Source organism: Cynara cardunculus (assembly GCF_001531365.2).
Source record: "Cynara cardunculus var. scolymus isolate 2C chromosome LG 1, CcrdV1, whole genome shotgun sequence".
Lineage (NCBI taxonomy): Eukaryota > Viridiplantae > Streptophyta > Magnoliopsida > Asterales > Asteraceae > Cynara > Cynara cardunculus.
The window spans coordinates 13,004,309-13,017,404 of NC_037528.1; the positions used below are offsets into that span (position 1 = coordinate 13,004,309).

The 13,096-nt window shown below is 37.8% G+C and overlaps 4 protein-coding genes across 9 annotated transcripts; 1 reads left to right on the plus strand and 3 right to left on the minus strand.

Annotated features, from left to right (window-relative positions):
• Positions 1 to 1,559: 1,559 nt before the first annotated feature.
• On the minus strand, positions 1,560 to 5,931 carry LOC112528421 (phosphate transporter PHO1 homolog 9-like). 4 transcript variants are annotated; one of them, XM_025139469.1, is made up of 10 exons: positions 5,357 to 5,931; positions 4,563 to 4,768; positions 4,390 to 4,438; positions 4,246 to 4,317; positions 4,040 to 4,169; positions 2,878 to 3,257; positions 2,645 to 2,794; positions 2,410 to 2,559; positions 1,886 to 2,164; positions 1,560 to 1,795 (listed from the first exon to the last, which is right to left on the minus strand). In XM_025139469.1, the coding sequence occupies exons 1-10, from the start codon at positions 5,918 to 5,920 to the stop codon at positions 1,562 to 1,564; spliced, it is 2,214 nt and encodes a 737-aa protein (XP_024995237.1). In that variant the 5' UTR covers positions 5,921 to 5,931; the 3' UTR covers positions 1,560 to 1,561. The 4 variants fall into 4 exon arrangements, with proteins under 4 accessions (XP_024995237.1, XP_024995230.1, XP_024995215.1 ...); XM_025139462.1 differs by having other exon boundaries at positions 4,563 to 4,821; positions 5,317 to 5,931; XM_025139447.1 differs by having other exon boundaries at positions 4,563 to 4,833; positions 5,317 to 5,931.
• A 560-nt stretch (positions 5,932 to 6,491) lies between these two features.
• LOC112499650 (transmembrane emp24 domain-containing protein p24delta9-like) lies at positions 6,492 to 7,712 on the plus strand. The gene is made up of 4 exons (XM_025102965.1): positions 6,492 to 6,828; positions 7,048 to 7,257; positions 7,384 to 7,460; positions 7,568 to 7,712. Exons 1-4 carry the CDS (start codon positions 6,616 to 6,618, stop codon positions 7,710 to 7,712), a joined length of 645 nt encoding a protein of 214 aa, XP_024958733.1. The 5' UTR covers positions 6,492 to 6,615.
• Positions 7,713 to 7,842: 130 nt separating this feature from the next.
• Positions 7,843 to 9,440, minus strand: LOC112499894 (uncharacterized protein At5g39570-like). Of its 2 annotated transcripts, XM_025104249.1 has the most exons (3): positions 8,814 to 9,440; positions 8,567 to 8,768; positions 7,843 to 8,101 (listed from the first exon to the last, which is right to left on the minus strand). In XM_025104249.1, exons 1-3 carry the CDS (start codon positions 9,380 to 9,382, stop codon positions 8,027 to 8,029), a joined length of 846 nt encoding a protein of 281 aa, XP_024960017.1. In that variant the 5' UTR covers positions 9,383 to 9,440; the 3' UTR covers positions 7,843 to 8,026. The 2 variants fall into 2 exon arrangements, with proteins under 2 accessions (XP_024960017.1, XP_024959231.1); XM_025103463.1 differs by having other exon boundaries at positions 8,567 to 9,440.
• A 1,481-nt stretch (positions 9,441 to 10,921) lies between these two features.
• LOC112526375 (geraniol 8-hydroxylase-like) lies at positions 10,922 to 12,741 on the minus strand. 2 transcript variants are annotated; one of them, XM_025136663.1, is made up of 2 exons: positions 11,813 to 12,741; positions 10,922 to 11,713 (listed from the first exon to the last, which is right to left on the minus strand). In XM_025136663.1, the coding sequence occupies exons 1-2, from the start codon at positions 12,734 to 12,736 to the stop codon at positions 11,081 to 11,083; spliced, it is 1,557 nt and encodes a 518-aa protein (XP_024992431.1). In that variant the 5' UTR covers positions 12,737 to 12,741; the 3' UTR covers positions 10,922 to 11,080. The 2 variants fall into 2 exon arrangements, with proteins under 2 accessions (XP_024992431.1, XP_024992437.1); XM_025136669.1 differs by having other exon boundaries at positions 10,922 to 11,283; positions 11,461 to 12,741.
• Positions 12,742 to 13,096: the final 355 nt, after the last annotated feature.

Consider the following 13,096-nt stretch of genomic DNA (forward strand, 5'->3'; position numbering starts at 1 on the left):
TCCAAAGCAAAAAAAAATAATCCCAAATTAATTACATTATAATCTAACTTTATCTATTTTAAATTTTTATAAAAATCCTTATTCAATTTATCATTTTAAAGTTCATGTCATATTTTTTTTAAAATAGAAATTACTTAATATTAAAAGAATGAGTTCCTTAATAGAATGAAAGGCGATTAATAATGTATTTTGTTATTTTGATCGTTTAATAAAAGCTTTTTAATAATGTATTTTATTATAAAATATATTTTTTTAGTTATATATATTTAATAAATTAGTTTAATTATTTAAAATATGATAAGAAAGGTGCAAAATGAAAACATAGTTATAAAAAGTTGTATGCCAACCGGTTGGTACCTTTCGACAAAAAAATATTCTATTTACGTAAACAAGTTTTCCAATAACTTTTTATAATAGTAATAACTTATTAAAAACGTCAAGTAATGGGGATGTTATGTTCAAACTAAGGGAATGTTTAGCAATTGTTGAATGGTTTAGTATAGAATGGTTAAGTGGTCAAAATGATTAAGAGACTTTCATGATATAGTGCAAAATGAAATATTATTATTTGGTAATTGTGTACAATAAAATTAAGGCTTTTAATAGTTAAGTGAGATTTATGATACAAAATCATTTAAAGAGTTTTAGAACCATTAAGAGGTAGACTTTTTTTTTGCCAAACAAGATTCACCTCTTAGTAGAATTATTAAGAGGTAAACACACAACCCCCAAGACGTTTGTCTGAACAATAATTTACAAATTTAGTCCCTCAACTATTTCTCAATTCTCAAATTCAATCCAATGTTTTCAACCTCTATTTATTCTTGAATTTTATTTTTTTATATCAAAGTTCATAAAATTCAAAAAGTAAAATACATCAAATAAGAAACTTAATTTTATGACCAAAAAACCGTATGATTTTGATTTTATGTTCCACAACTTTATAATTTTTGTATGTTGTTTGTTCATCCAAATTCATCTTTATCCTTTAATCTCTCATCGCCTCTATCATTGACGACGACCGATTGTCAGTGTCACATCCACCTGCCATCTTCATCACCAGCATAAGTTTAGATATAAATTGAAAATCAAGAATTCAAACAATATGAAATGAAATTAATCAAAAATCAAACCCTGTGACATCAAAAGGAAAGCATGAACCACAAATATGGTGTTCGATTGGTTTGAGCTTGACTTCCAAATGTCAAAAGTATCTGGAGGTCTCATGTTCGAATTCAAGGAGGAATAAGAATCCCATTGTGGCCACGAAAGTTCAAATGGGGTGACTTCAGGCTACTCGCGAAACATGTGGTCGTCCTAGGATTAATCGGCTCGCATAGCAGGTTGCTCCTACATTTCCCCATGGTATTCATTGAATGAATATTGGCTTTCTTCATTTTGTTTGAATATATGTTGTCAATGTTTGCTGTCATTTGAAGTTTCTCTTGATCAAAATGGAAAGATTTTTTAAGCGAAAAGTACCCGGTCCGGAAAAATTTTATCCGATCTAAATATCTCGTAAAATTACTTTTGTTATTTGTTTATTGAGCAACGTTTTTGTTTATACATCCTTGTGGTTCTCATAACTAAAAGGTAATGGTACAGATTTGAAGGCTCGATATTTTCCGACGTTGTTCAAATGTTCGTTCTCCAGCCTGAAGAAGTTCCATACACCACGGCGAATGATCTCCAGACTCGCGACCATAGCGGTTAATGCCGTTCGATGAAGGAACGGCCCTTCGTGAAAATCTAACACGGTTTGCATCCAAGCTAGTCTTAGTATCACGTTCACCACCTGTGAAGTCATTGATGGAAAAACAAAGGATCATTGAAAATAATCAATGGGATGTCGCGAAAGGTGAAAACTGTCGCGAATGCTAAATACCATCGCTAAGAAGTAGATAGATCTGTGTGGCAAAAGGAGTCTGTCTCTTAACCACGGGTTCTTGGAGTTTCTTCGTATAAGACCCCAATCGCACACCAAATCCCAATAGGTGTTGAAAACTGTAGCCACGGTTGATGTGGATGCAGCCATGATTTTCAATGTCAATCCTTTCTTTTGAGCGTAAAACGTTCTCGTGATAACAGAAGCAACTGTCGACAAGTACTTGAGTGCGTTCACACCTTGACTCGAGTCTTCTCCTTCAAACAACCGTCGTAGGCACTGACAAATCATTACGTGTTAATTGGGCGTCATAATAAACATGCCATAAGCAATTTCGACGGTTCAAAAACTGCTGGCAATACCACCATCAGATACCTTGAAATAATGATGAAAATGTTTTGTGGCTAATGGTATCAACCAAATCATTAGCGACAAACCTTCCGTATGTGAAAACGTCGGGAAAAATATCTATTTCAACAGTTTACGATTTCCGAAGTTATTTCTATTTTTCTTGTAGATTATACCTGCGCGCATCGAATCCAATAAGGTATAATAGCAATGACTAAATAGACATTGTTGTAAAGGGCTCCTTGACACCTAGTGGATTCTCTCTTCTTGTAGTCTCCCCAACCGTAGTAGCATATATAGAATTGCAAATTCCTTAATAACTGAACCTGAAACCATAAAAACTGTCATAATTTAATAACTTTTTGCGACTCTTGGGATCCGTCACCAAGTTCATAACGTCTCGAACCTTACCTGACTGGTTAGCTGATCAGCCAAGAAGAAATCAGGAAGAGTAACTTTGTAAAGAGGAGCACAAATACAATGCCATAAGCACGTTATCAGGAAGAAACGATTTGTACGGTAAACAATGTTAAACGGGCAAACCGCTATCAAAAGTACAACCTGCAAAACGTAAGTTACAACTAATCAGCATAGTTTTTTTCGCTCGTAAGAAGTTAAGAGAGGGCGAATGAGTAATTTCTTACGATGACTAAGCCTAAAGGGAGTAGTTCAGTTACAGTTCTGAAGCTTTTAATACTTTCATCCATGTCCATTTCAAGATTTGAGAGTACGGCTGCAAGAGCGAGTACTGATAGAGCAGAACTGATAAGTAGGATTTCTCGAAAACCCAATTCAGTATTCGGTTTGAACCCGAAAATAAAAGAATAATTGATGCGAAAACGCTTCCAGTAGTACACGTTTCCAGCGTACATCAGCATATGTAACACGAGGTATCCAAACACACTGTACAATGGAAATACGTTAGTCATATATTGATCGCGACCGTCGCTCTTGAGAAGTTTTCTAGCGTGTGTAATTAACACGATGGCCACGACAAGCGCTAACGAGCATCCCACGAAGCACCCTGCAAATGAATCCATAAGTTGTATTACAGGCCATCAATATGTTCCGAGGATTAATTACTTCCACACAAATGTAAAAACAAAACCGAATGAAATGACCAATGGGTCATCGGCCAGCATCAGGTAGAGCCCAACATCCCAACAGGTCAATTATTCAAACCTCACAAAAAATTAGTGTCGGTGGTATTATTACTAGAAATTTGACTTATCACCAATGGATATTACCGACGGATACTTTTTGTCAGTAATTTTCGCCAGAACAGCGATGGAATATCAACGGATGGCCCAAAAATGGTACTTTCCAAAATTAGATTAAAATCCGGCGGTAATTCTAATTATTAACGACGGATTATTGACGGATTTTAAATTGTTTTTATTTTATTTCTTTTAAATGAAATTCCAGGTGTTCGTCGGTAATATGATGGATCACTATCTGATTTTTAGCGACGGATTACCGACGGATATTTTTGTTGGTGAAAGTCTTTTGTTTTGTAGTGTATATAAATACTATATACTTTAGAAGAAAAAAACAAGTGCAATGGATTTATCGAGACTTGTAGCGTCACAATATATTAATGATGGACGCATTTTTAGCGACACCGGAATTAAGCATCATAGAAACCAACAAATAAACTATAGGATAATTTTTCTTGACGGTTGGTAATAAAGCAACAAATGTGCGTGTTGCAATGTTACGTTAGCGATGGGTTTGGCGTCGTATGCATTTTTAGTGGCGGTTTTTCTGTTGGTAAAATTACTTTTCACAATAAGAGTGATAACTTACCCATGAAAAAAGTAATTCTATGCTTGTCTGTTTTAGCTTTTAGCCTTAACATTTTCAATCCTTGACTGCGGTTTCCGTTGGAGAAATGTTCTATAAAAACAGCTTCAACGCTCTCTACAAGCTTAGCGACCTGCCGGAAAAAAAAAACCCGACTTATATTATTTCATCTTTTGCTAAATTTGAGAAAATCCAAGTGTCATATATACCTCATTAGATTGGGTCAAGTAAGATTTCTCAACCATCTCTAAATAAGCTTTTGATGCATTTCTAGACGTGACCTGTACCAACAAAAGTGTCAGATTTCGCAATGTTCCACTTAGACAACAAAATTTAAATTTGAAAGTCGATACCTTATCGTACTTCTTCATGATCTTGGAGAAAGCCAATCGATTCAAGAAGCTGCATGATCAAAGGGTCTTAGAAAAGAAATTAAAGAATGAAAGTGGTCGCAAAATTAATGCTGGAAAAGTTCAATCAAATAGCATAAGGGACAATGGAAAGCGTCGTAAATGCCTGAGCTTACGAGTAGCTTTTCAAATAACGAAGCTTTTGGTGGAATTCGATGAAAGCCTGCTTCAACTTTCGTTCTGCATCTCGGAGTTCCCTTTTGCTAAAGGAAACCCCCGATTTTGAACTACTGAAAGCGTGTTTCAACGAAGATATCGGGGATTCTGATGCAACGTTGATCTTTACGTGGTTTAGAACTCCTAAGGAAACCATCTCGTGTTCCTTGTCGATTCTGTGATCACTTCCCGTTCTCCGTTTGCTATGCATCTTGGTTTCTCTAATCACCTCTAATCGAAACAACAATTTAGATCACAAGACATAATTGAGACATTAGAAGAAGGCAAAATTGACTTTATAGATGTCGAATACGTCTATATGTGTTAATACTCTTTATAGGAACAATTGTACGTCATAAGTAAAAATGTTACAATAAGTTGATAAAACGCTTTTGAAGGTCATAATAAATTCAACAATACCTTTTTGAAATAAGGTTTTCAATTAGTTTTCTGTATGATACTTTTTGAAAAGTATCGATTAAAAATATTACATTTTATTTCAAAAATATCCTAAAATTTTTACCAAGGACCAAAAAATGTTATAAACTTATCGTAATAAATTTACATAGCATGACAATTGTTTGGTTTTATAAAGTCGTACAAATCATTAGATCTATTATGACATGTAGACATATTTAACGTATTGTTGTGGTACTTTGTAAACGATAGTCACAAAAAACATAAAATGTGAGGCATAAAGTTGTCGTAAATAACCTCTGATTTGTTCTTCGTCGAAGAGCCGAGAGGAAAATACAGGAGATGAACTGCAGAAAGCCGGATCTTCGAGTTTCATTCGAAGCGCAATGAGAGCGTTCATTTGTTTACTCAACTCGTCGGCTTCGTTCACCATCTCCCCAACCTTTGCTTTGTAGAAATTGATCACTTTGTTGAACTCATCATCAAGTCTTCTGAAGAAATGCAGCTCAGCCTCTCCACCGTCCTCCGATGACCGGAGAAAAATAGTCTGGTAGTTTTCCTCCGACGACTGATGCATTGCACTTACCAGAATCACTTCGTCCTCTTTATCCTTGTTATCGGGATTGCTGTTTGTTAGTCCACTGAAGGCTCTGTGAAGAGACACTTTTTTCTTCATAGAAGACCCTTGTAATGGTGGTGGTGGGTTTGCTTGACTCGACGGCGGTGAACCATTCTGCTGCAGTCGCCGGAAAATAGAGATTTCTTTTACGAGAATCTTGAGGTGGTTGTAGTTCATATATGCTGCCTGCCATTCCGGCACCATTTGTGAAGCAAATTCCTTTCCAAACTTCATCGTTCTGTGTGGATTCAGTGGTGATGATTCAGGAGGGATTATAAACATGGCCCAATTGATGCTTTCTTCTGTTCTTTTTCACAAAAGAAAAAAACAAATTAACAGATTTAAATTAGGGTAGAAGAAGACAAAATAAAAGATCTGACTTTGTAAGCCGCCGGCGTCTCGTCGGTCACTTTGGCTGGCACGATCTTTGGAGTCATCGCCATTAGCCAGCGCCCAGCGGTTTCAGCCACTGCCCGTCACGGCGGCCGATGAGTTCATGTTCTTATCTCCGGTGGCGGTGGCGGTGACTGTTTTCGCCGGAAAGCATTTAACTTTTCATGCCATTCAAAAGTGTCACTTTCACTAAAGATTTGTTAACAATTTTTGGGATGAGGTAATGAGTTTGAATCCGACGAATGATCGAATAATATCGATTATTTTGAATATTATCCGTTAAATTATCATTTTTGTTGAAATAAAATCAAATTTTATACACCACCAATGATTATGAAATCTTAAGCGGTTCAGCCATTTATTACGTGGGTTGGCTATAAATTTACAAGATTTATACGAAATGTTGTCTGAATGGTTAAGAAAAAACCAAATATTAATAATTACAATATTACGCCAAAAGATGCCATACAAGATTCAGTTCCTTGATAATCGTCAAATTTGGACAAGGAGAATAAGCGAAAAAACTGATCTATGCTTTCGCCAAATCTAGGGTTCTTATTTTATTTTCCCCCCAAAATTCAAGAATGTGGAGATCGAGAAACATAGCAACAATTCTGGTGATGATATTAGGGTTAGCTTCAACAACCGTGAAGGGGATGAGATTCGATTTAAGATCAGGAGCCACAAAATGCATAACCGAGGACATCAGACTTAACGCCATGACCGTCGGCAAGTATAGCATCGTCAACCCTGTCGAAGGCTTTTCTTTGCCTGAAGAGGATCGCGTCACTGTCAGGGTCAGCCTCCAACATCATTTCAACAACTTCATTTTCATTCATCTTTTTGAAGCATGGACTAATTCCTAGTTTCCATCAATTTTCTCTATGGAATATCTCTACGCTTTTTAGGGAAACTGCATAAACAACGAACCATTTTTGAGAAATATGAAACAGATGTTCTTCACAGTTGTATCAGTGTAAATGGGATATTGATTTTATGTGATATGATCCAAATAGGTAACTTCACCGCTTGGGAACAATTATCATTATGCAGATCGTAAAGCGTCGGGTAGTTTTGCATTTACTGCCGGTGAGGCTGGTGATTACATGGCATGTTTCTGGGCGGCTAAGCAATCCCCGACCAAAATAATGTCAATTGACTTCGAGTGGAAATCGGGATTGGCTGCAAAAGATTGGTCTAAAGTGGCTAAAAAGGGACAGGTTGAAGTAAGTTTTTCTTCTATTCATATTTTTGTTACAAGTAAACAAACATAAACCATTAAGTTATCATCAAAGACATTGTTTATTGTGTGTACTCGTTTACATGATGTGGGATGCATTGGTTTGTGACAGATGATGGAACTTGAATTGAGGAAATTGTATGATACGGTCACCACCGTTCACGAAGAGATGTTCAGTCTTCGTGAGAGGTAAGCATCAGAATTCATATCTTCATTGTTTGCGTGTTTTGCTTCTAGAAAACATGCACATGGCATTTGCTACCAAAGGTGGTGTTAATTCTGGTTTGACTTGGTAGGGAGGAAGAGATGCAAGATCTAATAAGATCAACTAGTTCGACGATGGCAACTTTCACTTTTTTCTCTCTTGTAATCTGCTTATCTGTGGCTGGTCTGCAGCTATGGCATTTGAAGTCATTTTTCCAGAGGAAGAAGCTCATTTAGTTTTTAGATATATCATACAAGATTCATTCTTTTTTTTTTCCTTTTATGATGTTTAATTTTCACACATCTTCATACTAATACAAAACCATGAATGATATATTGGAAATTCTGTGCAACACTTTCTAGCAGATTTCAAACATACTTGTGAACATAAGATCAGAACAGAGAGCCCAAAAGTATGGGAATTTTATTACACAATTCAACGAAACCGAAATTAGCATTTCACACAGCAAACATACATAAAAAAGAAGGCACAAACCAGTTGGCTTTATTTATACCAGTAGCTTCGAGAAACAAAGAGCTTGATATCGATCTCAATCATCATAGTGCTTGCGATGGTGGTGCCTATGCTTCTTCCTCTCATCATCCTCATCAGAATCATCGTCTCCCTGCATATTGTAATATAACATTAACAATTCATTTTCAGTCCAATTTAAATTAAGATTCTAAACCACCTCCGATCAATAATTAAGTTATGGTCTATACAGATATAATCACCATCAAGGTTCTTAATAACTCGTTACGACCGCGCTAACCCCCATGGCTCCACTCTAAGGCTTGACTTGCACTGTAACGAGTCATGCAACGTTACAACACATTATGGCACCTTACAACACCTTATTTTGTAAGTTGTGGGGCAACTTTTATATATAGGGTGCGTGTGTGTGTATGGGTGTGTCGTCTCAGGGCACGCCTTGAAAAAACGGCATGGCCTTGCCGTAACTCGTAAGGCTCGAGGCTTGACCTCGGCGCCACGCCACGCCTCAAGTTATTTAGAACTTAGATCACCTAAACAAGTTCAATCACAAAGGTAAGGTGTAATTGCACAGTGAAAAGGGAATTATTGAGCTTACATGTTTCTTACGCCCACCATAACCTTCATCATCATCGCCCCTTCGGTAACTAGGTCTCTCCTCTCGACCGCCACCATACGCTTCCTCAGTTTGCTCCTCCCCATATTTGGCGGGCCTCCCATATCCAGATCCGTACTCGGAAATCGGTTCTTCCTGCCTACGCCCATATCCAGATCCGTATTCCGGAGTCGGCTCCTCCTGCCTMCKCCCATATCCAGATCCGTATTCCGGAGTCGGCTCCTCCTGCCTACGCCCATATCCAGATCCGTATTCCGGAGTCGGCTCCTCATGCTTCCTGCCGTATCCAGATCCGTACTCGGAAGTCGGTTCCTCATGCCTCCGCCCATAACCAGAATCGTACTCCGAAGTCGGCTCCTCCGGCCTCCGCCCATAACCAGATTCATACTCCGAAGTGGGCTCCTCCGGACGCCTGCCATATCCAGATCCATACTCAGAAGGCGGCTCCTCATGCCTGCCATAACCAGATCCACCGCCGTAACCTACAGCAGCAGGGGGGCGTCCATATGCATGACCCGGGCGGGGCTTGGATCGAACATAGCTTTTGTATTCCTCGTTAAGAGCTTCTACGCCGTATGCAGAGGGCTCGGCGGAGGAGGTATAGATGGAACTTTCATAATCGAAGCCGCTGGAGGAAGTTGAGGTGACAGGATAGCATATTTCCTCCGATGGATGGAGAGGGCGGCCATAGGTGAGGTGGATGTCGTAGCCTCCTCCATAAGGGGTTGAATCGTAGTCGTCAAAGTCATCGACATCGTCGCCGGATTCGTAGTGGTGACCTTTGGGGTAGTACGACATGATTGGTGATGTGTTCTTTTTGGGGTTTCGATTTTTCCGGGATCAGATCCAGATAAAGAGTTAAAGACCAATGGACAATCAGCGTGGCGTATGTGTATGCTCAAGCTGCCAAGCAGTATCTTATACGACGCCGTTTTGCTAACTTTATATGTGGGATTAATTTCTCTAAGGAGATAGAAAAAATGTTTTTTTTATTTTAGAGATGGCTTTACTAAATAAGTAATTTTTTATATTATTAAGTCATTATCAAATAGTCATTTATAGTTGTAAGTATCATTAAGCTCATTAAACTGTTAACGCACAAGTCGTTACTGCTCCTTGTATAAAACTTGTAATTTCAAAAATATAAGAATAAAAATTAAAAAAAATCAACAAACCACAAAGACTAAAATCATAATTTACTTTAAATTCTAAACGGGATGTTCCGGTAGTGACTAATTCATAGCCCCACTCCCCACTGAGAGTGGTTTTGTTGTTAATGGCGATTTCGACTAGAATAAAGCATATCAACACATCAACACCATGGACAACAATGACGAAATTGTCCAAGAAGACTACCAACCAAGTCCTAGAGATATTGGCTTCATCTTCATCAAATATCAACCGCCAAACCCTAGGTTATGGGTATTTCTATTTTCTAACTCGTATTTTTTCGTATAAAAAATTTGTATTAAAATAGAACCAACTTTCACTTGATTCTTATTTTGAAGAACAACTTTTAATCATTATTTAAAGATTTGAATCAAATTGTTGTTCATTTAGTTAAACTTGTAACTGGAATTTTAATATGACGTGTCAAAGTAATAATCTAAAAATAAAAATAAATTATGTGTAGATGTGGGTTTTTCATCATGTTCTTCCATCTTCCTCAATCCAAAAAAAAAAAAATCTAATTTATGTACCAAATCTAGGTTCCATTCCGAATGCTTGTCTCTCTATTTCGAGTGTTGCTCAGTCGATTAAGGCGTGCTATATATAAGTCTGTATAGGTCTAATAGTTAGGCCTTTCTTTTCTCAAACGAACGGAAAATAACATTGTTGGTTCTCATCCTTCAGAGACTATGAATGTAATAGGAGCAACAGTCAACAAAAGGATAACCCTAAGATGATCATTTCATGGCTATTAAGAACGAATCAAATCAGATGGTTCTACTTTCCGACTTGCTCGTATGGAACCAAGATTAAAAAGATCGAAAAAATCAGTCATTTCTCCATATCGTGGTACCTTGATTCTTAGATGGGTGTTGTGGTTTGGATTAGGAGTTGCAGAACGGTGCATGCCCCTCTCAATACCGTTCAAAATCATAAAATAAAATAGAAAAAAACATATAATAATATTGAAGGTTTGAGTTATTGGCTTTAGAATCGAGATGTGTCACTCTACGTTGCACGACTACACTTCTAACATATAAAATGCATCTTTCCGTATTTGACGCCTTAGTGAATACAACAAACAAGTATTCACTAAAAACCAACAAAAAGAGAAAGAATCGAAAACTTGATCAAACATAAGATAAGAAAATATTTAGAAAGAAAAGATAAATAGATCGAGACTTATTCAATAGATACACGGTCCAAACTAGAAATCGGTAAACATTCGATCAGCATGGACAGAACATACTGGAATCCATGAAAGAGCGGAATTTAAACTCAAAGTCTCTAAGTCATCTTGACCACATGGACAAGTCCAACAAGATTTTACATATAAAGGCTCACGTCAGACAATCTTTGAGATGGGACAGCGACGAGTGGTTTTCTTTTCTTCAATGCAATGGAAAACACATCGGAAAAATCATGCTCTTCGCCCTCGGGCAAACTCCATTCGAAGGAGTGTAAGAGTGAAGCCAAGATATATGTTTGCACTTTCGTAGCCAATGGAACACCTGGACACGCTCTTCTACCTGATCCAAATGGCAAAAACTTTAAATTGTTTCCCTTGAAATCATATTTATCCATCCCCTCACGAGTCAAAAACCTCTCGGGATTGAATTCCAAGGGATTGTCCCAATTTCGAGGATCCCGATGGATTGCCCAAACGTTCACAAAGACGGTAGAACCCTTTGGGATGGTGTATTCACCTACTGTGCAAGTCTGACTTGGCGACCGCGGGATGAGAAGAGGGACTCCAGGGTGCAACCGCAATGTTTCCTTGATCGTTGCATCTAGATATTTCAGTTTTGGAAGATGCGACTCTTCAACGATGTTACTTGTTCCAACAATATCTGCCAATTCTTCTTGAACCCTTTTCATTATGTTGCGATTATGCATAATCTCTGCCATCGCCCATTGTGTTAACGATGTTGTTGTTTCTGTTCCTGCAATCATTGTGTCCTGAAAACAACAGAGTTTAACACATGATGCAACTTTAGATATAATTATAGACAACATATGACAAATGGTAAACGATTTGAAAGGATAAAGCTTAGTTACCGTAAGAAGTGCTTTTATTTTGTCGATGTCAAGCGATGTTGTATCCTTTTGGTCCTTGAGCTCTAATAAAAATTGTAAAAGATCTCTCTTTCCTTCATGCCTAGCTGCAACATCTAAGCTTTCGGAGTTCGATTTGATTCGATCATTGATAATGTTTGATAAAAGTCGATCCAAGTTCTTAGAGTGCATCTTAGTCTCCCGCTCGACACCTTGCAGATCAAACCATTTCAGAAAAGGGAAGAAATCGGACAGATTTGGTCGTCCAATCATCTCAACGATCTTCGAAATCACAATCTGCAACTCAACTCCAAAATGGTTATCTTTTCCCCAAGCCATGGTTGTTAGAATGTTGGAAATCATCGAGAAAGAAATCTCGTTAATGTCGATTTTGGCCCCCATTTTGCTATAAACATTTCTGATCATTTTTCTAACTTCATCCCTTCGGATAGAACCAGATTCTTCAAGATTCTTGTTACTTAGGACTTGGTGGACAAGTATCTTACGAAGGTTACGCAAGGAGGAGTTGTTGTTGGACCATCCAATACCTTGGCCACCGTAAGACATTGCCAAGGCCGCGATTGTGGGGGAACGGTTGGCAAATGTCTCATCTTGGTCACGAACCACGACCTTTGCTAGTTCCTGGGTGTTGATCACAACGTAAAGCTTGCTTCCCAGCCAGATCTTGAAGATGGGACCGTAACTCCGAGCCATGTTGGTGAAGTGTGTGTGCAAGTTAGGGTCAAGAAACGGAAGGTAGCCTAGGATCGGCAAGTGACGGGGACCTGGTGGCAATGAGCTCGAAAGTGTCGACCGGTACCACAAAACGGCGGCCCCGATGAGTACAAAAATGGCGGCTAGTACCGGAGTAAGGTTGTGATTGTGGGTACTCATCACTTGCCACCACGGTGACTCATATTGTGTCATTTTTTATAACGACCAGATGAATCATATGATGAATAAACTTGTTTGTTACAAATATGCTTATGAAGATGTTGGGAGTGGAAGTTTGAACGTATTTATTTCTAATAAATTTTCAATTATTGCAGCAATAGAAAAATAAAATCAAATAAATTGCAAGGAACTGGCAGGGCACAAATAGTCAAATAACCAGATATGCTCCTGAATATTAATCACATACAATAATAAAAATCATTTTATTAGGTCGCATTTGTTTTTTTAAAAGGTATTGAAGTTTGAAGTCTGATTTCACTTCTGATTTTTAAGAGATGGTGTTGAAGTCTGAAATCTGAATCAATAGTTTGCTTTTGTAACCAAAAAAACATA